The sequence below is a fragment of the Punctularia strigosozonata genome (assembly GCF_000264995.1).
Source record: "Punctularia strigosozonata HHB-11173 SS5 unplaced genomic scaffold PUNSTscaffold_11, whole genome shotgun sequence".
Classification (NCBI taxonomy): Eukaryota; Fungi; Basidiomycota; class Agaricomycetes; order Corticiales; family Punctulariaceae; genus Punctularia; species Punctularia strigosozonata.
Window position 1 is genome coordinate 823497 of NW_006767443.1, and position 23822 is coordinate 847318.

At 55.5% G+C, this 23822-nt stretch overlaps 7 protein-coding genes and 1 non-coding gene across 8 annotated transcripts; 3 read left to right on the forward strand and 5 right to left on the reverse strand.

The window, feature by feature from the left end:
• Positions 1-430: 430 nt before the first annotated feature.
• Positions 431-2428, reverse strand: PUNSTDRAFT_127585 (uncharacterized protein; the record flags this gene model as incomplete). The annotated part of the gene is made up of 5 exons (XM_007386625.1): positions 2156-2428; positions 1960-2102; positions 1747-1903; positions 1443-1681; positions 431-1382 (listed from the first exon to the last, which is right to left on the reverse strand). Coding segments are annotated over exons 1-5 (1689 nt in total), but the record flags the coding sequence as incomplete, so codon positions are not given.
• Positions 2429-2747: 319 nt separating this feature from the next.
• On the reverse strand, positions 2748-4526 carry PUNSTDRAFT_54484 (uncharacterized protein). The gene is made up of 5 exons (XM_007386626.1): positions 4266-4526; positions 3959-4212; positions 3835-3906; positions 3682-3774; positions 2748-3619 (listed from the first exon to the last, which is right to left on the reverse strand). Exons 3-5 carry the CDS (start codon positions 3871-3873, stop codon positions 3332-3334), a joined length of 420 nt encoding a protein of 139 aa, XP_007386688.1. The 5' UTR covers positions 3874-3906; positions 3959-4212; positions 4266-4526; the 3' UTR covers positions 2748-3331.
• A 297-nt stretch (positions 4527-4823) lies between these two features.
• On the reverse strand, positions 4824-7924 carry PUNSTDRAFT_122071 (FAD-binding domain-containing protein). Its single transcript, XM_007386627.1, has 13 exons — positions 7767-7924; positions 7113-7715; positions 6730-7003; positions 6567-6670; positions 6480-6515; positions 6197-6425; positions 6011-6141; positions 5944-5961; positions 5828-5878; positions 5657-5779; positions 5455-5606; positions 5327-5399; positions 4824-5270 (listed from the first exon to the last, which is right to left on the reverse strand). Exons 3-13 carry the CDS (start codon positions 6932-6934, stop codon positions 4857-4859), a joined length of 1536 nt encoding a protein of 511 aa, XP_007386689.1. The 5' UTR covers positions 6935-7003; positions 7113-7715; positions 7767-7924; the 3' UTR covers positions 4824-4856.
• Positions 7925-8237: 313 nt separating this feature from the next.
• PUNSTDRAFT_t83 lies at positions 8238-8322 on the forward strand. The gene has a single exon. It is a non-coding gene; the product is annotated as a tRNA-Asn (tRNA).
• Positions 8323-10280: 1958 nt separating this feature from the next.
• PUNSTDRAFT_73289 (general APC amino acid permease) lies at positions 10281-12526 on the forward strand (the record flags this gene model as incomplete). The annotated part of the gene is made up of 11 exons (XM_007386628.1): positions 10281-10435; positions 10487-10513; positions 10627-10725; positions 10775-10988; positions 11017-11128; positions 11183-11500; positions 11554-11592; positions 11647-12012; positions 12065-12307; positions 12372-12388; positions 12443-12526. The coding sequence occupies 11 exons, from the start codon at positions 10281-10283 to the stop codon at positions 12524-12526; spliced, it is 1674 nt and encodes a 557-aa protein (XP_007386690.1).
• Positions 12527-12733: 207 nt separating this feature from the next.
• Positions 12734-17702, reverse strand: PUNSTDRAFT_73364 (Dbl domain-containing protein; the record flags this gene model as incomplete). The annotated part of the gene is made up of 19 exons (XM_007386629.1): positions 12734-13320; positions 13375-13502; positions 13553-13650; positions 13676-13834; positions 13887-14048; positions 14106-14191; positions 14248-14325; positions 14377-14782; positions 14833-14891; positions 14940-15063; positions 15126-15395; positions 15460-15765; positions 15831-15894; positions 15956-16260; positions 16326-16631; positions 16688-16751; positions 16807-16880; positions 16924-16977; positions 17043-17702. The coding sequence occupies 19 exons, from the start codon at positions 17700-17702 to the stop codon at positions 12734-12736; spliced, it is 3990 nt and encodes a 1329-aa protein (XP_007386691.1).
• A 1636-nt stretch (positions 17703-19338) lies between these two features.
• Positions 19339-21085, forward strand: PUNSTDRAFT_115533 (methyltransferase; the record flags this gene model as incomplete). Its single annotated transcript, XM_007386630.1, has 8 exons — positions 19339-19430; positions 19489-19653; positions 19709-19759; positions 19817-19862; positions 19966-20100; positions 20164-20343; positions 20400-20545; positions 20905-21085. The coding sequence occupies 8 exons, from the start codon at positions 19339-19341 to the stop codon at positions 21083-21085; spliced, it is 996 nt and encodes a 331-aa protein (XP_007386692.1).
• Positions 21086-22449: 1364 nt separating this feature from the next.
• On the reverse strand, positions 22450-22921 carry PUNSTDRAFT_73141 (kinase-like protein; the record flags this gene model as incomplete). The annotated part of the gene is made up of 3 exons (XM_007386631.1): positions 22450-22662; positions 22719-22787; positions 22838-22921. Coding segments are annotated over 3 exons (366 nt in total), but the record flags the coding sequence as incomplete, so codon positions are not given.
• Between the last annotated feature and the right edge of the window lie 901 nt (positions 22922-23822).

Consider the following 23822-nt stretch of genomic DNA (forward strand, 5'->3'; position numbering starts at 1 on the left):
GGTAGTTGTTTGATCTGTACATGAGTTCACCCCTTGCGGTCAGACCTTCAGCGCGAGCTACACCTATTGCATAATGATCCCAAGCGGCAATCAATTGGTCAATGAGTTCGGTGGAGGGCCGCATGAATTGCTGGAAATGGCTGAACAAGAATGCTGCCCGCGCAACATCCGGCGCTGCGCCTTGTTTATGGGCGAGCTCCCACATGAACAGGGAGATGATATTGCCCGTTTCCGGGAGCAAGTTTTCGTACGCTGACGGGAACCTGTCGTCTCCGGGTTTATTGTTGGCGTGCCTGTCGATCCGATCGACATAATATCGCAGGACTGCTTCGCGTTGGCGCAGAGGAAGAAGAGGAAAAACAGGTTTCCGTGAAGTAGTAATATGGTGGTTATTAACATGCTCGCGGATCGGTGCAAGCACCTTAATGCTCTCGTTTTCAGCCCTGAAGGCGAGACCAGATCCAAGGACGGTGGCCAAAGCTTCGTCAACATCGTCGAAACCCAGATCCATCTCCTCAAGCTGCTCGACCCCCCCAAGGATACCGTCGGGTAAGCGACAGATGACGGCAAGCAACGGGATCGCATCCGGATGGCGGCGCATTGGTGCGGACTGCAGCGACATTGATATAGAGACACGCATGCTGGTTTCGCGGGATTCAGAGGGGTGATTCGTCTTCAATAGCGAGGTCTTTTGTTTTTCCCAGTGCTTCAGCAGGCGGCCGCAGGTCGAGGATGATTTGAGTAGAGCCAGCAGTTTGATGGCGAGGGGTAGACCGTCGCATTTCTGGAGCAGCAGGTCGAGATCCTTGAACTCGGACGGCGATGTATCGGGTTTTATGGACAGGAAGAGCTCGCGCGCTGGAATATGCCCCAAAGGGTCGAGGTGCATGACTGACCACGGGACGTCTCCGTCAGCAGGTGGGGCATTGCCTCGCATGGTCACGATCAATTGAAGTTTAGGGATGGCAGCCAATGTTCGGAGGACTTCCGTGAGTCTCGGCTGGATATTGGGTGTATCCAGTGACCAGGGACTCTCGAAGTTATCCAGCACGAGTACAATGGGACGGCTCGCCGCCTCCAGACACGTCTTAAGATTTTTCATGGGATCACCGTTATCCGACGAGCTCTTTCCCATGGCCTGGAGGATACTTGCGACCAGGGTTAGGTCAGATATCACCGTGTCGCAGCGGACGAAGTAGCAGTCATTCTGGCCTTTGACACCTAAATCATCGACGACGCCAAGCGCGACCGATGTCTTGCCGATCCCTCCGGTACCCAAGAGGGCTATGTGCCGTTGTTGAGCGTCACATATTTCGCCGGCTGCAGCCCTCACGACGATATCTCGTCCGTACAGGCGAGGAGGGGCAGGGACGTATTGAAGGCTGACGAGTTTCCTTGCCTTTAGCGCATCTTATGACAGTATACTGATGAGGTCGACAAACCTTGCGGCCTCAGGTGCGTTGGCCTGCGCTCCCCGCGGACCCTCCGTTGTATCAGGGAGCCGTGCTCGTATCAGAGAGTGGATTCCAATCACCACCGAGTACACCTCGGTCAGGTTGGCCTGGATATTGTTCACGCCTGAGCTGGTTTCCGTCGCCTTCGAGTAAAAATGGTCCAATCGGGAGTTCACGTCTCCGAAAGCGGAGTGCAACGTCAAATTGATATGGCTGACGACGACAGTCTATGTGATGTGAAGGAATGGACGGTATAAGAACTCGTGAATGGTATATGATCATTGCATCTCACCGTAAATTCTTGGAGGCGTCGATCAATCTCGGTGTTATAGCCCGAAATCTTGTCCGCTATATACTCCCTCCTGCGTAGAGACCGAAACCATGCCCTGAACGAGAATTTTCTCGACAGTTTGAGCGGTTCTAGGCCATTCTTGATCTTCTCCAATGTACTAGGGGTGTGAAGTCAGCATGATACAACATTTTGTTACACAGCCGCGGAACATACTTGTGAACGGAGTCTAGACACCTCTTCAGCTCCGGAGGCACGTCCTCGCTCCGCTTCCCGTCGAGGATCCTAAGCATAGTGCCGGTGAGCTTGAAGACACGGCTGGCCAACTCTTCGCAATCCTCTCGATTCTTGCGGACTTTCTATCACACAGCACGTCGAAATCGAACGGCTGAAGGAAGACTGGACGACTTACCTGTACCATCTTGAGTATCTCCCTTGCAACCTTTACAGATCCTTTCACAGGGTCGCAAACGACGACACCCTCCGTGAGCGCCTCTACGATGGATAACAGCGTCTCCCCATTTGCTAGGGCGCGATCCAACTTCTTCTGGACATCTTCGACTTTGGGCTCCTCGGAAGCATTGACCGCGGGCTGGGGAGGGGAAGCCATGGCAAGAGCGAAGGTGGGGGTCTCGGAACTCACGACCCTCACGCATATATTCTCGACAGAGTGGCAGTGATTCTGGTACGAGGCGATGCGAGAGGCCATGAGTGGCAAGGGTTCTTATACAGAATCTAGCAGAGTGATGGGAGCAGTGCGTTGATTGTCCCCAAGAATGCAGTACACATGAACAGCATGCCGGCGCTTGGTCGGGACACAAGATTCAGGGTGCACTGGCATATTGTGCGTTCTCGTTTCGCTCGGCGGAGCATTTGCAGGATCCATCCCAAGTGTCGTAAAGGTTGAGTATAACACGCAGTCATCGTCAGCAAGCAGTGTCCATGTAGTATGTAACGAACCCAGTCCGGACCCGTCCAACCTCCGAAGCTCGCGGACGTGCTCTGGCATCCTCTCATCGCCATGGGGGTTGTTCCCTTTCCGTCACTCAAGCGCTCATATCCCTGCGACGCAATGTTCTCTCGATGGTCATGGTTGTGGGGTTCTCACGCGTACAAGAAGAATGGACTCGCAGGCTGTGGAAGGAAAGCCTTCTCGAGCCGCAGGGCTATCAGCGACGCTTGGGAGTAAATTGGTCTACATCTCTTTTACGGAATTGATCGTACTCTCCGCCTCGCTCCTGCGTCGACCAAGTGCACGCCCACTGGCCCGTCATCTCCTCGCGAACGTTTCGATGTACGCATCAGATCGCATGGGAGAAGTGACTGGTACGGTGTAGCGTCAAGTTACGAATGGCATCTCGAGGTCGAGGGAAGGAGAGATTCCAAGCACGATCGCGTTCGCGTGCTGGGTGGAGATGGAAGCGCTAGTGACGAAAGCTGGCCGACTCTGTAGGACGTCGACGTGAAGGCGAGTCACACATGTTCGATGGTGTTAGATGTTTACCACCCCTTTGCATGTAGATCACCGGCGTGAAGGCTAGACGCACCTACCTTTCGCGCCGAGTCCAGTCCTCGTTGCCTCCGCCTCTCAGCGATCAGCTGATAGTGACGCCTTCCTCGACGCAGACTCATGGCGTATCCTGTGGGCGCTGTGCCCAACTTCATCCGCTGCGTCTACGCAGGCTTCAGGGACGTGCACGCGTTCGCACGAGAAGATGTGGAGACAAAGTCTACATGTTGCATACGAACGGTATGGAGGTGCAGGGGCCGTCGCATCGCCAAAGTTTTGGGGAGTCTCCACGGGTTCGATTCCGTCTGCGTGTTGGATGCCCCGTCGAACGGGATCGCTTGGGCGGTTTAGGGCCTCTTCGTGGAGGTGAGTGCAGATGTTGTTGAGGTGCATGGTGTCGTCAATACTGAACACCTGCTCGCGTCCAGACCGGCTTCCGATTTGATCTCGTGGATGCGCTCCTGTTCGTTTGCTCCGTCGCCGACTACGATGTCAGCTGTACGCCCGAGGATTCCACCAATGTATGCGCGCGCCCTGCCTCCCAAACGAGACCCTTGAAATAAAGATTAAATCCTTCTCAGAGCAGACTTCAAGTTGCATTCACGGCCTTCTACGAGCATCTCAACTCCCCGTTTCTCAACAGGCTATCCATAGCAAGTCTAGTGCTAGGCTATGACACGTTCAGGACAACTGACGAGGGTGTAGACAATCTGCCTCAACAAGATTGGTGTCATGCAGGAGAAGATGTTGCATACGCCGTTCAGCAATGCGTTTCCCGATTACGCCGGCGCCGCTGGCGACGATAAAGCGGCTTGCGAATGTTTAGGCCGGCGCCGCTGGCGACGATAAAGCGGCTTGCGAATGTTTCCGCCATCGCTTTCTCGCGTTGACCCAGACCGGCAGATTCCGGAGAACATATGTACATTTCACCTGTGCGCTTCAAACCGACGAGACACGAGGTGTGCTTCTATCCCTGCTTCCACGGCACAGGTCTTGGCTCACACCTTGACAGGTACTTTGGATGAAATACAAGCTAGAATGCTGCAAGGTCATCTCGTCGTGGAACTCCTCTAGACACTCGGTGGTCTATACCTGGCGCTTGTTGATTATCTTTCTCCTCTACCAACTTTCAAGAGGCGGAGGGCTGCTATGCAATTACGCCGGCGATTCCTGTGGGTGGTTTGGAGAGCCCCGTTCGCGAAGGGATCCATGTATGGTCCATGAATATCCGGACATGGTGCGGTTCACGTAGCATTGAATATAACGATGATGGCCCAAGCGGCATGAGTATCGAGCTTAGAATTTTCGGATCTAGGATGAGTGAGTGGACACCGCCAACGCCGTTATGATCGCAATCACAGTGAGACTAGCGATGGCCAGCAGCTTTGTTGGCAAGGGCCTACGCGCACTTCCCGTGTTCATCCGAAGGAACGTTGCCGTCGGTCGACATGACGCATTCGAGACTAGGATATCGGTACATGCGCCTTGGTCATCAGATCCGCCGGAGACCTGAACATGGCTGACCGCCGTGAATTCGTGAGCGCGAAGAATTTCTGTTTCTTTGCCAACGGGGAATACAACACATGGTACTATCATTCGAATATCAGAGCGGTATCTTCCAACCGCCAGTCAAGCCCATCACATTCTGCGGGTCCCACTGCCGCTTGATCGTCCTAAGCCTGGCCAGGTTTCCTCCATAGATCTCGTCGATGGGAGTGTCCGCATATGCATAATTGCCGTAGACGACGATGTCTTCCCCATCGAACGGCAAAGCGTCGCCAAGGCGAATGGCCACTTCATGCAGGTACGCGGGCGACACTTGCGTGACGGTCTGGAAAATCCCGTTCGCGAGAGGATTTACGTAGGAGAAAGTTAACGCCGTTGGGAAGAGGGGGAACTTCCGCGTGGCGGGGTACGCCGACGCCGACCCATGAGAAAGAACGGAGGGATGAAAGGGCTCGATAGCCCAAGTCAGCTGCGCGGTGGGATCTGCCAGAGTCACCTGTGGACCCCAGAACTGTTGCAATGGTGATGAGTCAGAGTGTTATAGAACAACATATTTTGCTTGCTCACGGTCGTTTCGTTGAGCATAGCCTGGAGGAATTCCTTTGAGTATTTCGTGTTGGGAAGCGTCCCACCTCCACCTCTGTCAGGGTTGTGAGCACGCGCAGTTCGAAAGACAGGATGGGATGGGATCTCACCTCGCTGTCGGTGTGCTTGGTATAACCGTGACCATGGACGTGTAGTCCCTGGTCGAGATCTCTGATATCAACGCAGGGATGGCGAGAAAGTGATCAAATATTCCAGCTGGTGGGGTCGGGGCGTTATAGAACGCCTCTACTACCACGGTGAGCTAAGAGGGCGTGTAAATATCAAGTCGAGCCATGCAACAAGCACGCTCACGAGTCCGGTGGCCCACGAAAACGAAAACAGAAGTTCTGCCTTGGGGTCGGTTACGGACGAGAAGTTCGCGGCTGCTTCAATAAGCTGGTTCACGGACGTCGCGGCATATACCGCTACTCCCCCCTGTTTCTGTCAATTTAGACGTCGACTGTCCGAGGGTTTCACACTTACCCACACCATTCCTTGAGGATATGTTTTAAGTGTGAACCTGGTGACGATACCCTGTGTACGCGTACGAATGAGCACACCGGTAACCACGTATGCGCTACGTCATGCGATGGACTAACGAAGTTGTTGTGGCCGCCCTAGTGACGATGTCAGCGTGCATGTCGCCGAGATTGATCAACTGCCTACTCGGAGTCCGAAGAACAGGTCTGGATGAGAGCTTTCAGTGACGTTCAGGACAGTCCCCGATGGAAGCACGAGTTCAAATCCCAGGACATTGTCAAGAGCGAGACCGTGCTGGTTTGACAGGAAGGAGTACCCTACAGCGTGGTGTTCATCGGCTTGGTAGAAGCTGTGAACGCGAGATGGGCTTACCGCCTCCCAGAGTCAGTCCAGCAACACCCACGCCTGAGAGCCTTCCTCCCACAACGTTGACACCCAGAGGAACGAGCGCGGAATATACATCGTCCCAGACCATACCACTCCCAACAGAGGCCGACGACGTGGAAGCATCGTACACAACTTGGTTGAACCGGGTCATCGAGATTTGGATGCCGGTGGTCGAAGAGAAGTTCACATTGTAAGCATGACCTCCTCCTTTCACCTGTCGCCACACATCAGTGCCCATGATCATGGATACATCGGGATTACAACCCACGGCGAACGGCGTCCTGCTGTTACCCAGCAGACGGAGCTATCACAAACGAGTGAGATCTACTCAACGGAAATTTGTAGATAACCTTACGATCACTCCGACATCTTCGGCCGTCCCAGGCTCAACAGAGCATGCGGAGTTTTGGGAGCTGGACCCGATCGAGTGTGATATGTCGCTTGCATATTTGAGCGATCCTGCACATTGCACCAGTAGTGAGCTTAGTTGATGAAAGCTTCGTGAATGCATCACTCACCTGGATAGAAGACCGCAGAAGCAGACGAAATGGCCCTTGCGATGTCGACACAAGTTCCGGATGAGAGTGGAAGTGATCGTGTCAATGGTCTCGCATTGCTGGTGGCCTCGACACTCAAGACACTAAGCAGCAAAAAGAAGCAAAGTAGCATGCTGTTGCGCGCGCTGAAGTCGACAAGTTCCGCAGACAGAGCGAGGTGGTTCATGCACGACGATCTCGGTCCTCCCGGTCTTTGCTTATATAGAGATCTGTTAAGATCTGGACTACGTCAACTCTCCGAATGCTATGGATGTGCAGAAGGTGTTATTCACCTGGACCACGTTAAGTCTACAGGATGTTCGTGAGTATGTGGAATAGTACGATACGACGGCGGGCGTGCGTACCTCCGACCGACTGCTATGGATGTGCAAAACGAGGAAACGCGACGTCCCGCCGCTTGGTTTTATTTCGTTCAACTGTATCGCCACCTGTCGGACTCATGGCGTAACTCTACTCCTCACAAGATCCATGCTCATGCAACAGCATTTCAAACCGCGTTGAATGAACCTGGTTCGAGTAAATTCAGGGCACGGCAACGGCACATGCGCGGCACGAAGAGGTGGTGGAGAAACACAGCGAAATGATCGGACCCCGAAAGAAGTTCCGTCCAGGCAGCCTCACCGGATGCTAGCCATTAAGAGGATTCGTCCGTATTGTTGAGTCGCCATAACGAGTTTCAATAACGCGGCACGGTGTGTAGCGAGCAGAACGACATTGATGATCGAAGAAGTGTCAACCAGATGCCCTGCGTATGGGTCGTTCCACAGTGGTCCTCCCGCGATCGGATCCGCGAGGGCACCACAGTGCTAATAGTGCACTGCAGCGGGGTGTCATGTATCGGATGTCTGAACAAGAGTACATCCGGCAATCTCTTCAAGGCTACGCTGCCTAGCGTTCGATGTCATCAAACATGGCCTACTGCGTCAAGCATGCCACGGCCCTGTGTCCTGAGCAGAAGGTGAGGTAGATGATGGTTGGAATGTGATAGTAACACATACCTTGGTGCCCGTAGTACGTACTTCTTCTGACTGTTGCACCCATGAACATGGCGCCCGTCGTCGGGTCGCGCGCAGCCACCTTCATTCCAGGGGGGCTTGTCAATTTATCGCAGTTCACATGGCAGAGAACCACGGGAGACACAAGTACTGCCCCCCTTCTCCCCCCTCCCCCCCACAAGTATGCTCTAGCCTGATCAGAGAGAATGAGAGGTGGCGCCGTTCATTGGTCTATTGTGATTGATATTGGTCCCAGTCCGTCGCCGTGCCTCGCGAAGTCGGTCCTTGGCTTGTTCGATTTTCACGCAGAGGACACCACAGAGATATCATGCACTGATCGTGGCATAGTAAGCGCAGGTTGTTGATCGACCATGTATGGACTCATGAGTCCATACATGGTCGACGTCAAGGCCGAAGAAAGCCGAATGTAGCGCAGAACAATTTATATAAATGCGAATTAGTCTCTCTTACATGTGCCCCATGGCTGAGTTGGTTACAGCGTCCGACTGTTATTCGTAACGGCATCGGAAGGTCGTGAGTTCGAGCCTCACTGGGGCAGTAAGTTTTGCTTCATGCCTCTCCTCCTTACCTACGGCGTACTGTGACTGTAACGAATCCATTGCGGTAGGGTATACGGCAGATCTATACTCCGTTCTGCACCCCGATCGTACTAAGGTAAGGTAGGGCTCATGCAAACTGTAGGAGATCACATGCTCAAATCTGTGGCGTCCCGAGGGGGGTTGGCGCATCCCAGACAGCAACGCGACCAATCACAGCGCTGGATTTCTTTGAGTTCCCACGATAAGGGGAGACTACACACTTCATTACACATTTCTTAGCACCTTGGCCATGATTCGGTCAGCATAGAGTTCTAGGAAAACAGCCGGGCAAGCTTCCCATGCTTTTGGATTCCTGCAAAAATGTGTATTGCAGCCGGAATGAGACTGAGACGGCCGTATACCCGCAAAAGTGGCCACGTGATCTCCTACAGTTTGCATGAGCCCTACCTTACTTAGCTGCCATGCAAATCCTGATTGATATCACGTGGCTGCCAAAAATGGCTTCAAATTTCATCTGCTCTTGCAGTTTTACTCTTTCTCCGGAGTCGTAACCTATGATCCCTAGTAATGAACTGTATCTAGACAATAAAGGTCGCGCATTGGTGATCGTGCTTAATCTGCAGGAGGAGAAGCAGTCAATCATATCATGTGACATCGGTCAAGATTTGCATGACAGCTACCTGAGCTCACAGTCCTATCGGACAGCGATGTGATACCAGCTACGTTCAGCATTGCAAATGATAAGCACTAGCGAAGAGTGTGTCGAAGCTGTCAAAGTACTCTATGAGATATGGACAAGCCGCCTTGTAGCAGCTTCAGCAACTTCCGTGCTTGAGTCGCAAGTACGTATATAACGTAATAGAGAGCTTTCAATTTCGATATATATCGAAACTTTGATATCCCGCGGCCAAAACGCGCGCCAAATCGAGGGATTTGAATACGAAAGCTCGATATATATCGACTTTGAAAGCTGTCTATTCAAATCCCTCGATTTGGCGCGCGTTTTGGCCGCGGGATATTAAAGTCTCGATATATATCGAAATTGAAAGCTCTCTAATACGAAAGCTCGATATATATCGATTTTGAAAGCTGTCTAATGTCGGTGGGCCGAGTATACCGATCCCCGACGCCTGACAATAACCTTACATAATTGTGTTCCGCACGAAACCAGTTTCTGACGTCGAGCAAGATACGTAGGCGCGAGTCGTTTGCGAGTGGATTGTTCGGCAGGAAGCTACGCGGTGACCACGCCTCGAGCGCGGGAAACAACCGCGAGCTGCCCGTTGACTGGCGACTCCACGTTGGCGATAGTCCTTGACTTCAACCAGCTTCATTCCTGCCTATCGATACCCGGATTCCGCTCCGGCCCATAAGTGACGGTCTCGACCGCTTCAAACGTGAACTACTTGATAATTCTTAGGGCGCCTGTTATGGCGGAGTCGTCGCTAATCCACGATGTTCGCTGTTTTCTTGGGCGGTGTGATACTACCCCCGCAGAGAAAGCAAGCGAGGGCAACGAGCTCCGTACATTGGCAGGTAAAGATATTATTGGCGAATGACCTCAGCTCTCACGTCCATGCACGCCCCATCAATCGAACCTGTACGCGTGCGCGCGAAGCTCCACTCCATCGCTTCCAAACATAGGACAACGGGTGTGTGTTTTTTGCAGAGCGAAGACCCAACAATATGCCGCAATACACCCCTGGCGACTCGCCATCCCCTCCTTGATCCGTTCGCGCGAATACATATGATCACAGAACCTGTTGCGATACATCCCGACTTCCAAGGACCGCCGATAGCCCTGTTCGTCCTTATCATCGTGGCAATAGAACCCTGTCTGGACGAAGGCACGGCTCTCTGGAACCTACGCCTCTAAAAGACCCCCGGTGGTGCCCTCGGGCGCATTACGAGGCCTGAAGGTTGCGGCCCTCCACCTCCGCTCTCCTGCACGAGCACCATGGCGAGCACCGTAGCTGACGACAAAGTAGTGGACGCCTCGAGCTTGGAGAAGGGCCCGGTCGACACCTCCTCAGAGAAGTCAGACCGTTATGCATTCGACGCCGCGGACCTCGATCGCGTGCAGCGAAGGCTCAGCCAGCGACACATACAAATGTGCGCATCTTACTACTTGTGGCCGGCCCGATTACGCTGATGTGCCTTCAGGATTGCTATAGCCGGCACTATCGGTGCGTTCGCCGGCTCCTAAACCGCAGCAAACTCTTAACGTGGTTGCTGGTTGTGTTACGCAGGTACTGGCCTGTTCTTGGGTGAGCGAAATCTCAGAGCAATCATTGTGTGGAGAGTGATTCATCGCCGAAGTCAGGCTCTGGCCATGCTTTGGCTGGTGCGGGTCCTTTGGGAGCACTACTGGCGTACGCTCTCGTTGGAACAACTGCGTATTCGTGAGTATATCTAATATCGTGATGGTTTCGTGCGCTGATAGACGAGCAGAACGCTGTGTTCCTTAGGGGAGATGACGTCGCACGCACCCGTCTCTGGGACATTCCCTCACTATGCTGCACGTTGGGTTGATCCTGCCTTAGGGTTCACGGTTGGATGGAATTACTACTGGTCGAACGCTATCGCCACACCGGCTGAGATCTCCGCTGCCACGATTCTGCTCACGTTTTGGGATGATTCAGTACGTGCGAATCGTGAACGCTCCGTAACAGATCCGCTCATGCCACGCACAGATCAGCCACCAGTATGTATACACCGCCGTTTTGGTCGCTGCGATCATCGCCATGAATTTCATTGGTGTTCGCTGGTATGGGGAAAGCGAATTCATGTTCTCCATTCTGAAACGTATGTCTTTCAACCTCCGTAATCCTCCTGTCAATGACAATCATTTCGCGGTAGTGCTTCTCATCACTGGCCTCATCATCTTGGGTCTTGTCATCGACCTCGGAGGGGCGCCCGACCACGATCGTCGAGGTTTCCGGTTCTGGGACGACCCAGGCCCATTCGCGAGGGCGGGGCTGGTGAGCAATCCCAATACCGACAAGTTCTTGGGTTTTCTGTCGGTCATCGTCCAAGCGGCATTCTCTTTCCAAGGGATGGAGCTTGTCGCCGTCGCAGCTGCGGAGACCGAGAGCCCGCGCAGGAACATCGCCACTGCGGTCAGGCGGGTCTTTTACCGTGTCGTGATCTTCTATATTTTGGGAGTTTTGATCACGGGTGAGGAATTCATGCCGATGCACCGGAAGAGAGCTGACCTTGGAGCTGCGTAGGCATGATTGTACCCTCGAATGACCCTACTCTCCTCCACTGTAAGTTCCACCTTGCAAGGTCTACGTTCCGAGGGGGCTAATGTGAGCATCAAGCGACCGGGACTGCTGCCGAATCCCCGTATGTCATCGCGATGCGACTTGCTAGCATCAAGGTCCTGCCGTCCATCGTCAACGCCGTCATCTTCACCTCGGCGTTCTCAGCCGGATCCTCTTACCTCTATTGCAGTGCACGTATCCTGTACGGGCTCGGACTCCGCAGGCAAGCGCCGAAAATCGTCACCTACTGTGCCCCGAACGGCGTCCCCGTCGTCTCGGTCGCCATCACGTCGGCATTCGCGTTCCTCGCTTTCATGAACGCCAGCTCCGGGGCGGCTACGGTGTTTTCCTGGCTCGTGAACCTGACCACCGTCGGCGGATTCTTCTCCTGGGGCGTCATGTGTTTGACTTACATCTATTTCCGTGAGTCTTGTCAGGCTCACCCCGTTTCTACGGTTGACATAGTCGTTTGTAGATCGAGGGATGAAGGTGCAGGGCATCGATCGCACGCAACTCGTATATCACAATCGGCTGCAGCCTTACATTGCCTGGTGGGGTCTGATCTGGAACGTCATCTTCATCCTCATCAACGGGTTCGAGGTTTTCTGGTCGTTCAACGCGTCCGATTTCCTTACCGCATACATCAACATCCCGATATTCTTCGGTCTATACTTCTTCTGGAAAATTTGGAAGAAGACCAAATTCTGGAAGCCTGAAGGTCAGTCGTCGGACACTATTTTGCCGTCCATGCTGTGCTGACAGGGCTCATAACCATCGTGTAGAAATGGATTTTGTCACCGTTCGTATGGATGTCCTGTCTCGGGTTTCCTGCACTCATCGTACCATATCATAGGGCATCCCTTCAATAGAAGAGACGGAAACCCCGCTAGAGCCTGCACACACACTGGCACAAAAAATCGCGTCGAAAATATTCTAACCTCGTCGAACGCGATGCAGACGAGTTTCATGACAACGTCAATCTCATGATATCCGGGATGATGAATTGCGAAGACAAAACCGCTATATACCTACAGATGTATTTGGTATTACATGGCGTAAGAAAGACTAAAACAACAGGGGATCAAATATGTGCAGAGATGCAAGGAAAGCGAAGTGGTTGAGAAGGTTCAGAGAGCGATCCAAATTATCGCCACGTCTGTGACGGAGCATAAGCAGTCGATGGCGTCGGAGCGTAGAAGGTCGACGGCGTCGCGACGTAGGACGAAGATGCCGTGACGTAGTTCGAAGGCGCGTGACTTGACATCGACGGCGCTAGACGCGGTGAGTGCGGTGGGGACTGCGAATTCGGGAAGTAGTTCGTCTGTGAAGGCGAGTTGAGTGACCCGGGAAGGTACAGAGGCACCGTAGGTAGGAGTTCGAAGACGTGTTGCGCTGTGGCGCGCGTCCTGCCTGGAGTCATGACGGTATCCGGGGCGTTCATCACGGCGTGAACGCGAGCATCTTGATCTGCACCGTCTTGCCATCCCTCCGGCCCCGGAGTTGTCGCGGGGAGGATATTTGCCCCGCGCCCGTCCCATATACATCGCACGTCGTTGCCCGGGATGATCTGCACCAGCCGTCCGTTCTCGACATGGCGGATCTCGATGAAGCGACTGTCGAATAACATGATGTACGGTGGGTGCCAGGCGGCCTTCTCGGCCGTGCCCTCCCATTCCACAGTGAAGACCTTCCGGCTAGGGTCTCCGTGGCGATCGACGTACAAACCAAATTCTGCCGGATAACAAATAAGCTAGGGTTGTCGCCGGTGACGCTGGAGAGACCGACCGTCATAACATAAAAGAAACTCGTCTTCGTTCGACCGGAACATCCCGACAGGCTTGCACGATTCGCAGCGCTTCGCCAGCTTCTCCAACCGAGGATCATCCCGCTGTGGGATCGTCACGCTCTTGAAGCTAGACAGGGATCAGATCTAGAAAATACAACAGGTGACATCATGACATACTCTGTGAGATCCATGATCTCGAATCCTTTGGTACATAAGATAGCAATCTTCGCCTTGAGGAAGATCAGGTCGAAGGATTCGGATGGCAGGAAGAAGTCCTAGGTATAGATAGGGTGTCAGCACCGTGCAAGACGTGGGGTCGTGTTGACTCACCCTGTAGATCCGGAACCATTCCGAGCGCTGCTTCCCAACTCCGAGGCGCGTTGTCCAGGAAGCCTGGGGTCTGGTCTTTTCGTTGATTTTGCCGATGACAGGCTCCAGCACACGGAAAACGGAGTCCAGCTGTAGATGACAATGAGCGCGGGCATTACATCGAGTAAACCCTTATACTCACATTCTTTTTCTTCATGTAGATCACCAACGTACGTCCGTTGAGATTGCCCACACTGAAGAAGTGGACGTCTTTTGTCCCACTAAGCTTTTGAGGTGTCTGCGAGTTGTTTACGCTCTGCACGGACGAGGGTACGAGGGCCTCGATATGGTATGCGAACAATGACTGCGTCGTCGGTATGTAAACTTGCTAAGGGATGCCATAGCTAACACAATGGCTCACCTTATCTGCCAGGACCAAGAATATGCCGAAGTCTTCGAGCATGGCGCATTGTGTCACCATCTTCAAGTGCAAAACTCGGCGCAATGCTGCAAGACGAAGATAAGCATTCCCGTCGCCGCACGAACGAGCACGGGCTACTTACACCTTGCATCGTGACGGAATCCGATCCAAACACCCTCGGCACACCCAATCGCCATCAGTGCACGGCCATCGGCAGTATCTGCATAACTGTTAGCTACACTGGACACGCTGAATGCAGGGAGGAGCGTACTGAATGGCACCGAACAGGTGACCTTGCCGGTGAACGTGCTGTCGTGGTTCCAGGAGGGCTGGGCAGCCCCGACCTGCATCGAAGGCACCAGGAAGGTCTCCGCGCTTAGCGTCTCAATCTCGAACACCTTGTTGTTCTCCTGCACGGCCTTGCGCAGGGTGAGCGCGTGGTTAAGCTTCTCCTGCCACTCCGTCCGGACCTGCGCCGAATCGGCGTATAATGTATACAAACCACCCATTCGCCCGTTGTGGTAGATAGTGCATGGGTAGACGGCGCGCGAATCGCCGGCGCTATCGGGTCCGTTGTTGGCGGTTTCGCCTCCACGCAAGTTTCGCAGGAGACCGGTTGAGCGTTGAGTCGGCGGATCGTTGAAAGATGATAAGGTCAGGAGGTCCAATGGGATGGGCTGCCCGCAAGTTCAGCACGGCCAATCCCCTCCATATGACGAATACTCACTCTGCGCGTGACATGGTATTTAGTCAGCCCTTCCTTCTCTCGCGGCTTCGTCATTACCACTGGGCAAGACGTCAGTGTATGATACTTCAAACTTCGAGTTTGCTTACGGTAGTTGTCGAACAACAATACGAAAAGCTCGCTCCATCCACTCCATTCGAAACCGCTCTCAGGCTGCCGCAGCAGTTTGCCAGCGTGTATCAGAGATCTGCTCTCATCCAACAAGTCGAGGTCCTTCGCACGAACCATGGTGAGCATCGCCCGGAAATGTCCCGTCCATTGACTCGATAACTCACGACGTATTCACCGGTCTTGAACACCAAGTTGGCGTTGTACCGCCAGAGCTCGACTTTCTGCTTCGCGGATGCGACACCGGGCTCGGTCTCCTTTCCGAGGGCCTTGATGACCTCGAGAAGTTGCGGGATTGCGTCCCGGTCGACGTGGTCTTCCGGCGTCTCGTCCAGGATGCCCTTCATTAGGAGCTCATACCGGAGCAGACGCGGGATCGGCCTGTTGATGAAACTCTTCATATCCAGCCGGTGCGCGTCTGGGTGCCGCACACATTGCTATACGAAGACAGCGTGGTCAGCGTGGACCTCACAAGCGGGATCGAACGTGCGCGCTACTCACATCCACGAATGCCTTGAATGCGGGATTGTTGCCCATCTCGTCGTCGATGCGGTAAGCCGCGATCGGGTAATTGGGTACGTACTCGAGGTAAGCCTCGCGGAAATTCAAGAACGCATCGAGCACGGCCTCTGTGATGCTCTTGATCATCGGGTGCTGCTCGCGCTGTATCTCGTGCAGGCGCGAGAGGAGACGTTTGTGGTGGTGGAAGAGCTCCTTGAAGTTGTGGAAGACGTCGTTGATAAATGGCTCGAGGCGGAACGCCGGCAAGATCGGCGGGTCGGCTGCGCGCAGAGGCGTCACGTACATCTGGAAGAGAAAGTCGTGCTCAGCATGGGGACACTGATCATGTTGGAAACGAGAGACGGCCGTACATGCTCGATGTTCTCAAGATCCTTGACATAGCCCATCTCGCCCTTGATCAGCTCGAAAATGATCCTTAAGCGTTGTCAACGCCGTGTCCTTCACGATTCAGAATGGAAAGGAGTGGTCTACTCACGCCTGCCGCTTCGCCTCCTTCTTCGGGATCGCGCTACGCACGTCCTCTGGGACGAGGTCGAACCACTCAAATTTGCCCGTCGGGCCCTTGCACATCGCGGACTGGAAGGTCCACAGCTGCGCGACCGTCTGTAGGCTCTTGATCGCCTGGATCGCCTCGAGCAAGAAGTCCGCATCCGGGTTGCCCACCACCGTCTCCTTGTACACCGCATCAAGCAACACCGGGTACTTCTGCAAGTGCTCCGACGGCCGACTGAGGAAGTGCTTCAGGTCGAGCCGGCGCGATTCGGGGTTGCGCGCGCATTGCTGCATAGATTGGCCGGCGATCAGTCATGCGTCTCGGCCATGCAGGATGCGGAACAGAAACGCACCTCGAGGAACAGCCTGAAGTCGACGTTGAACTCGATCTCCTCCTTCATCCGCTTCTCCGCGAGCGGTAGGTGTCCGACGTAGATCGGGTATGCGAGGCGGAACTCGGCCGCGGCGCCGAGGAACACGTCGCCGATGCGCTGGATGACGGGCGCTTGTTCGCGCTGGCGGACGTACATCGTCTCGAGCAGCCGGCGGTTGCACTCCCGCAGGTCGAGCACGTTCCCGAACACCTCCTCGATGAAGTCGTCCACCTGGTCGCGCGGGATGATCGGTGGCCGCGCCGCGCGGAGCGGTCGAATGAAGAGCTGCGCGGTGGGCGTGTGAGAGGCGTGCGGGGAAGGGCTCGTGGAGGAAGACGTACCGATTCGACAAGGTCAAGATCTTGGACGTATTGGCGTTCCTTGCTGATGATTTTGTGGATGATCCTGAATGGTGTTTGTCGATACCTTACCAGAACCTTCCTGTCAATGGAGCACTTACGTCTGGCGGTTGACTTCGCTCTCCGGGAGCGACTTGAGCACCTCTGGCGGTACCGTCAGCGACCAATCCTCCTTCTGCTCGAACGGTCAGCACTCTTCGCATGCCCTTATTCCGTACACTCACGATCTCCGGTGCCTCCGCCTGGACGGTGATCGGCGGTAACATTGATGTCTCTTTCTATAACGCGACACCGAGTAACGTCAGTATTATCGTCGCACTCGGCTAACGCGACTCACCCTCCTGGGACACCCAAACGCGTAGCACGGCTCCCCATCCTCCGTGTTGCGCCTACACAGCGCCGAGTAACACGGCGTGAGCAGCGTCACTACACCAGTCGGAAGCTCCTCGCGTTCCATGGGCACATGCTCCCTTCCCTCACGCTCCTCGCCCGCGGCATCGTCCAAAAACATATACACGTCCTCCACCCCATCCTGCAACACACGTCCTCCCCACTCCACCTCGTAGAAGAACAGCTGGCTCTGCAACGACCGCGCGATGAGCAGCGCCGCGCGGCGGTCGCTCGTCGATATCCCATGGTTGATGAGCAGCTCGCGCTGGATCTGCGCCTGGATCGTCGACACGATATCGCGGCCCGTGAACGCGCGCGGGTAGGGGATGCTGCCTTTGACGTGCGTCCCACGCGGGACCTTGTCCCTCAGCCGCACGGCGAGGTGCGACAGCAGCGCAAAGTTGACGAACCGCGTCTCGTCGTCCTCGTCCTCGCTCAAAAAGTCGTCGTCGTACTCGTCCTCGTCCGCGCCGAGCTCGTGCACGCCCAGCGCGCCGGCCGGAGCGAGCTCGACGCCCTCGCGCCGCGCCTTGGACGCGACGAGCGCCTCGAGCTCGGACGGCGCGCGCTCGGCGGCGGGAGAGGGGTAATAGTTGATCGAGCCCATCGTGTCCGAGAGCGCGAAGGATGCCTGCGGGCGGAGGCTCGGCATCGCGTCTGGTGAGGGCTGCGCGAGGTAGGACGAGCCGCGCTCGAGGTCGATCGAAGTCGCGAGCGAGGACGAGGGCCCGCCGCGGCGGATCGAGGAGGAGCCGGCGGAGGTGTTGCGGTAGACGCTGCCCTGGGACGACGCCGACGCCGAACGGCCGAGATCTGCACGCGCGGGCCGATGTCAGCTTAGTCGTCGCGAAGGCAGGGGAAACATACACGAATCGGGCGAAGAGAGGCTCGACGAATGGTGCTCGAAGGATGGCCTGGACTGCGCGCCGGGTACGAGGGACGACGAGCGTGCGGGGTGCGGCCCGCCGCCCTCCGGGTGCGCGTATAGCCCGTTGCTGGGCGGTCGGCTCGAGTACGGGCTGTAGCCCGGGTCGCCCGCGGCGCTGATGTCGGGCACGGGCATGCCGTACGCGTGCTGGACCGGGTGCGAGTGCGACTGGCTGTACGCGTGCGAGGGCGCGGCCGGCGGGTGCGAGGGCGCGGGGCTGGGCGACGAGGCAGGGCGGGAGGCGTACCCCGGCCGCGGTGAGGAGGGTAGGCCGCCAGCGCGAGAGGAGGAAACGCTGGTGAACATACGAAGAGGGTTAACGCGAGCCAATGGGATACGGGGAATGGGTACGTACCTGAGGCGGGTCGAGTCCCCGTTGGCGAGGTAGGGTTGCGGCTCGGGCATCGATGGGCTTGGTGCCATGGCTATTGAGGGTGATGGGCCGGAGCCCGGCGGGCGGGGCAACGGGCGGGGCCGCGTGGTCGGCGAGGTGAGCGTCGGCGAGATCTGGGGCTGGTATTGTTGCTGCTGGGGAGGCAGCGGCCTTCCGGGTTGGCTGTCACGCGGGATCCGCGTCTTCGCTGAATGACAGTGACAAGAAGCAATGAGATCGGGCGATGCGGTGTTCGTTGTGGATTGCTGCTCACCTGGTGGCGGGTTTGCGCGCGGGGGCTCGGCAGGCGGCTCGTCTACGCCGTAGCTGTTGATCAACGAGTCGAGGTCGCGCTCGCTCGTGTTCCGCGGGAGGGCAGCGCTGGCGTATGGATGGGCGGGCACCGTCGTCGTCGTCGTCGTAGCCTCGTCCTCGGCAGCGAAGGTGGCCCACACCTGGTTATAGAGTTGCTGAAGGTCGTCCTCGCCCGGCGCGCGGGCGGCGGCTGCCGCTGCTGTTGACATGGTGTCGGTAGTCCGTGGGTGTTGCCGGGTGCGCTACGTGTGGTCGCCCTGAACTCGTCGGGGAAGCTGTCGTGACTTGGGGTGAAGCTATACAGATGCGGTCCCGTCCGGCTCGGTTGCAGTACGCAGCCCCGAATCTCCTCCTGTGCAGTGACGAACCCCTCGTGCCGGCGTCTAGCGAACTCGGAGAAAAGATCAGAGAAACTGCGAGTAAGCTACGGCGAACGGAAGGCAAGCGCAGGGCGGATCGTTGGGAGAGGGCGGCGAGGCGGGAGGCAAAGGCTGATGCGATTGCGCAGTGCTTGAATCAATTCATCATCAGGCTCAAGCCGAGCCCCGTCCTTTTCATCCCTGATCGCTGCTATTTGCAGCTACGACCCTGCACACAACCCGGCACAATCGTCGTAACAATCTATCGATGGAGGATAGCGCGTCGAATCACGGTCGGATACCGAAAACAACGAGCTCGGTGCACGACGTGCGCGCGGACAAGCCTCCCTTCGGCTCACGGTGAGCATTCACCATCGTTCCCAGTTCAACCCGCCGCTAACGCGAGATTAAAAGCTAGATTCCTCACGGATGCGTCCGACGTTTGGAGCCAAAACGCATGGGACCACGTCCCGCCCCCGGACGACCAGAGCGAGCGCATCGAGGCGTCGCTCGCGCGGCAGCGCGCCGCGCCAGTTCCAGAGGAGGAGAAGGCCAAGTACAACGAAAAGCCCGCCAAGCACTGGTAAGGAACGGCTTCGTGTCTAATCTCAGCATCCCTGAAGATATGCTCATCTCAGGGACAACTTCTATAAGAACAACGCGGGCAATTTTTTTCGCAATCGGAAGTGGTGCGCCATGCAATCGCTGAGATCGCCGTTTGGTTCCGACTTATGCACTCTTCCTAGGCTACACCTCGAGTTTCCGGAATTAGTAGCCGCATCGCAAGCGGAGGTAAGTCGCCACATTTTGCACCTTCCCCTCAGTCTACCTGACTCTGCGACTGCGCCCTCCACCGCCGCTCTCTCTTCCCTACGTTATCCGACCATTCCTCCAGGCCGGCCCCTGCACGATCGTCGAAGTCGGCTGCGGCGCCGGCAACGCCGTCCTGCCTCTCATAGCCGCAAACGCCAACCCCCACCTCCGCTTTCACGCGTACGACTACGCCTCGCACGCGATCAAAGTCGTCCAGGTGGATCTACCTCTCCTTCTTCTCCTCCTCCTGTCCTCCCCTCATCGACTGACATGTGCGCAGAACCATCCGACGTACCTCTCCCCGCCCGCGGGCACCATCTCCGCCGCCGTCTGGGACCTGACCAACCCCTCCCTCCCGGCCGACCTCACCCCAGGAACGGCCGACATCGTCATCCTCGTCTTCGTCCTCTCCGCACTCCACCCCGTGGAATGGGCGCAGGCCGTCTCCAACATCCACAAGGCAAGTCTTGTCCTCCTCACCGTTCCACCCCGAGGCGCTCCTTACGTCGGTCGCAGATTCTAAAACCCGGCGGGCTCCTCCTCTTCCGCGACTACGGCCGGCACGACCTCACCCAACTCCGGTTCAAAGCCGGCCGTCTGCTCGAAGACAACTTCTACATCCGCGGCGACAAGACCCGCGTCTATTTTTTTGACCTCGGCGCGTCCTTCAAACAATATCCACCGTTTTGCCTTTCACTAACGCGCGATGCACAGATGAGCTCGCGATGATGTTCACTGGGCGAGCCGCGACCGCGTCCGAGAAGACGGTGCGCACGACGGAGGTAGACGAAGACGACGATGAAGGAGACAGCGGGGCCGTACCTTTCTCCCCCGCGTCCTCGTCCGCACCAGGAACTCCGTCAGAAGTCCAGGAACCAACACCACTCTCGTTCTCTTCGTCACCAAAGGGCCAGCTAGGTACCGCTTCGCATCCGCCTCCGACGGACACCACGCCTGCGTCAAAGCCGGATATCTCTACGCTTCCGGCGACAGCCCAAGCTGCCCTCTCCGCGCTGCACAGCTCCGGCCCACTCTTCTCCGCGGACCAACTCGGCGTCGACCGCCGGCTGCTCGTAAACCGCAAACGCCAGCTGAAGATGTACCGCGTCTGGATGCAGGCCAAATTCCGCAAGCTCGATGCAGGGAGAGAACACCTCACGGACAGCAGAGCGGCCAAGATCGAGGATGGGAGGGATGACTGAAGGAGACCGTGGTAATATATCGTTCTTATCTGATGTACGTCTTACTATGTATGTGGGACCTGAACGTCAAGGGGTCACGATCGACAAACGTCGCTGATGGCTACAGAGAACTCTACAGAGAACAACTCGATAACCTGCCAGTGTGTCAGAGCGCGGATTCCGGGAGCTTGTTGTGTTTACTTTCATTGAAACACAAGCTTACGATAGAATTATATACAGCCTTGACCGGAGATCAACAATCACAGGTACCCCGCAGGACGATGCTCGAATAGGTATCTGATACTCAGGAGCCAGGAGTGACAAGCGGGCACGGACATGATGTATAATGGCATGCTGCTTTCTGACGTATCGTAAATCAGTAGTACTGCAGCCGCGGTATAGCGGAGAGAGACTCATCATAGGCACCCTGGACTTTCTCGTCGGCACCAGTGTATCGCCTGACTCCAATCAGCCTCTGGCAGAAAAAAAATGGTGGAGAGTTCACGTACCGTATCCGTGCCATGTCCACGGGAGACTTCAAGGATCAGATAAACCTGGGTCCGGTCGTGCGCGTCCATACCGTAACATGACTGGCATAGGTCCCTCGCGCATTATGCAGTAGAACCATTCACCCTGAATGGGCGTCACACAGACGTTACACACGGTCTAGAAATACAAGAGGGAATGCAGATAGTCTATGGCAGTTACGAATGACGGCCAGCTCTTTGCTTTGCTGTACATATTCTTTGGGACAATCAACAGACCGGGATATCTGGATGAAGGCATGCATAGGGCCATCCAGCGCAAATGAATGCATTTCGCAATTGGAGCACTCCGCGGAGTCGATTGCAATCTCAGTGCAACAGTGTATACGGCTTGGGGACATAGACTCACTAACTCCCGGCGATGATGTACAATGCACACAATGATACCGAATACCGCAGATGTAAGATGTTTCGAAAATTAGAGCCTAACGTAGACTGAGTTGGATTTATGTCCTACTCTGTGACGTATTGCACAGTGAACGTTTTAATCCGGGCGCAAAGAGGAAGCATTGACTGAATCAACGTTTGACTACCTCGGGATAAGAAGCAAATCACAACGGTGAAATGAGCCCGCCTATACTTCTCTTGTACGCCTCGCGCATGGCAGCCTCCACCACCTTAGCCGGCGGCCTGGACGGTCCTGCACTCCAGCATTGTTCTGCTATGCTTGATAATATTATTTCCGACGCTCCTGAACATTCATCGAGAGTGGACGGCCATTTCGGCTTTAATTCGCCCCTCTGTAGTCCAATAATAACCTGAAATTCTATCATGCCGGCGAATGGGTGCTGGCGGGTCTTAGCCTGAAAGGCACCTTTGAGTAGCGTCAGAGGCGACAGTTCATGGAGCATGTACCTCGAGGCAGGTGCACCCGAAGGCATACACATCTGTCGCAAAATTCCGAGTTATGTGTTGAACTTGGACTAGTTCAGGTGCTGCCCAACGCAGAGACCCCACAGTGCTGCTGACGGAGAACTCTGCGCCGTCACTCATAAGCGAGAGGCCGAAATCGGCGAGTTGGGCGTGCTCTGCGGCATCAATAAGGACGTTACTCTATGCAATCGTTGTCACAATCATGAGATAGATGTGTTGCTGCTTGAGAGACGCACGCATCGCAGGTCTCCATGGACAATAGATTGAGAGTGCAGATAAGCCAGTCCTTGGGCGACTTCGTACAGCTATAGCACATCAATTTATGTCGAGGGTCAAGCGAAGTACTTGCACGTACTAGGCGAATAGAATCCTGCAACTTCAGAATTCTAGCCTTGATAAATCCAGACATGTTGCCATTGTCCATCCACGGGGTTACAATATGGACTTCAGCCAGTCCACCACCGCCGGCTAGTCCTAGAAACCTGACAACATGCGGGTGATCCAAAAAACGCCAGTAAAGTATTTCACGACAATGTTGCTATAAAGTAGATGAGCGTCCATGTATATTTTCCCTCTGAGAGATGCGTAGCAACCTTGAGGCGAACGTCCTTATCATGACCGTCCAAGAACCGAACACGTTTCAGCCCTACATTTGTGCCGAGGTACACCCCCCTAAATATGTCGCCATAGGAGCCACCTGCCACGCTATGCTCAAGAATGTTATCAACACGGATGAAGAGACAGGACGGCAGATAATGGGAGCGATGGGCGAACTTGACCAACAGCCGGATGAGCGTTGATCGATTTATTTTGACTTCCTTCAGATCATCACCAACCGTCTGCTGCGTGAGGCGCTAGATTCATCACGAAAGCGGTCAGTATCAAATGAGAGTGAAGTTTAGGAAGATGTAGCCGTATGCACCTGGAATACATTTTCTGTCAACTCCTGAACCTCTGACTTCTGTAGCCGAAGGCGTTGCACTTCCCCATGGGCATACGGAAAGTTGTACTGCTGGAGCACACGGATTTCCCCCGGTTCTAAGTCTCAACAGACGCGAACTGTCCAATTCACGACACGTAGTTGAGTAGACAGGAGTACACACCGATTTCTAGTAACGGGGAAGACGTGTTGGTTGAAGGGTGGAAGCCTTCTGAGCCGTCAGGACCGCCTGGGAATATCTGCGCGGGGGTCCTCCTACCTTGCGGCGGCGGCTGCGCATACGGCGGGCGCGGTGGAGCCTGGCTCGGCCCCGGGGTTGGCCTGTTGGTAGGTCGGTAGGTATGTAGATTGCCGACGAGGCACCGGTAGCGGAACAGCCGGTTGGCCATCGACAACGACG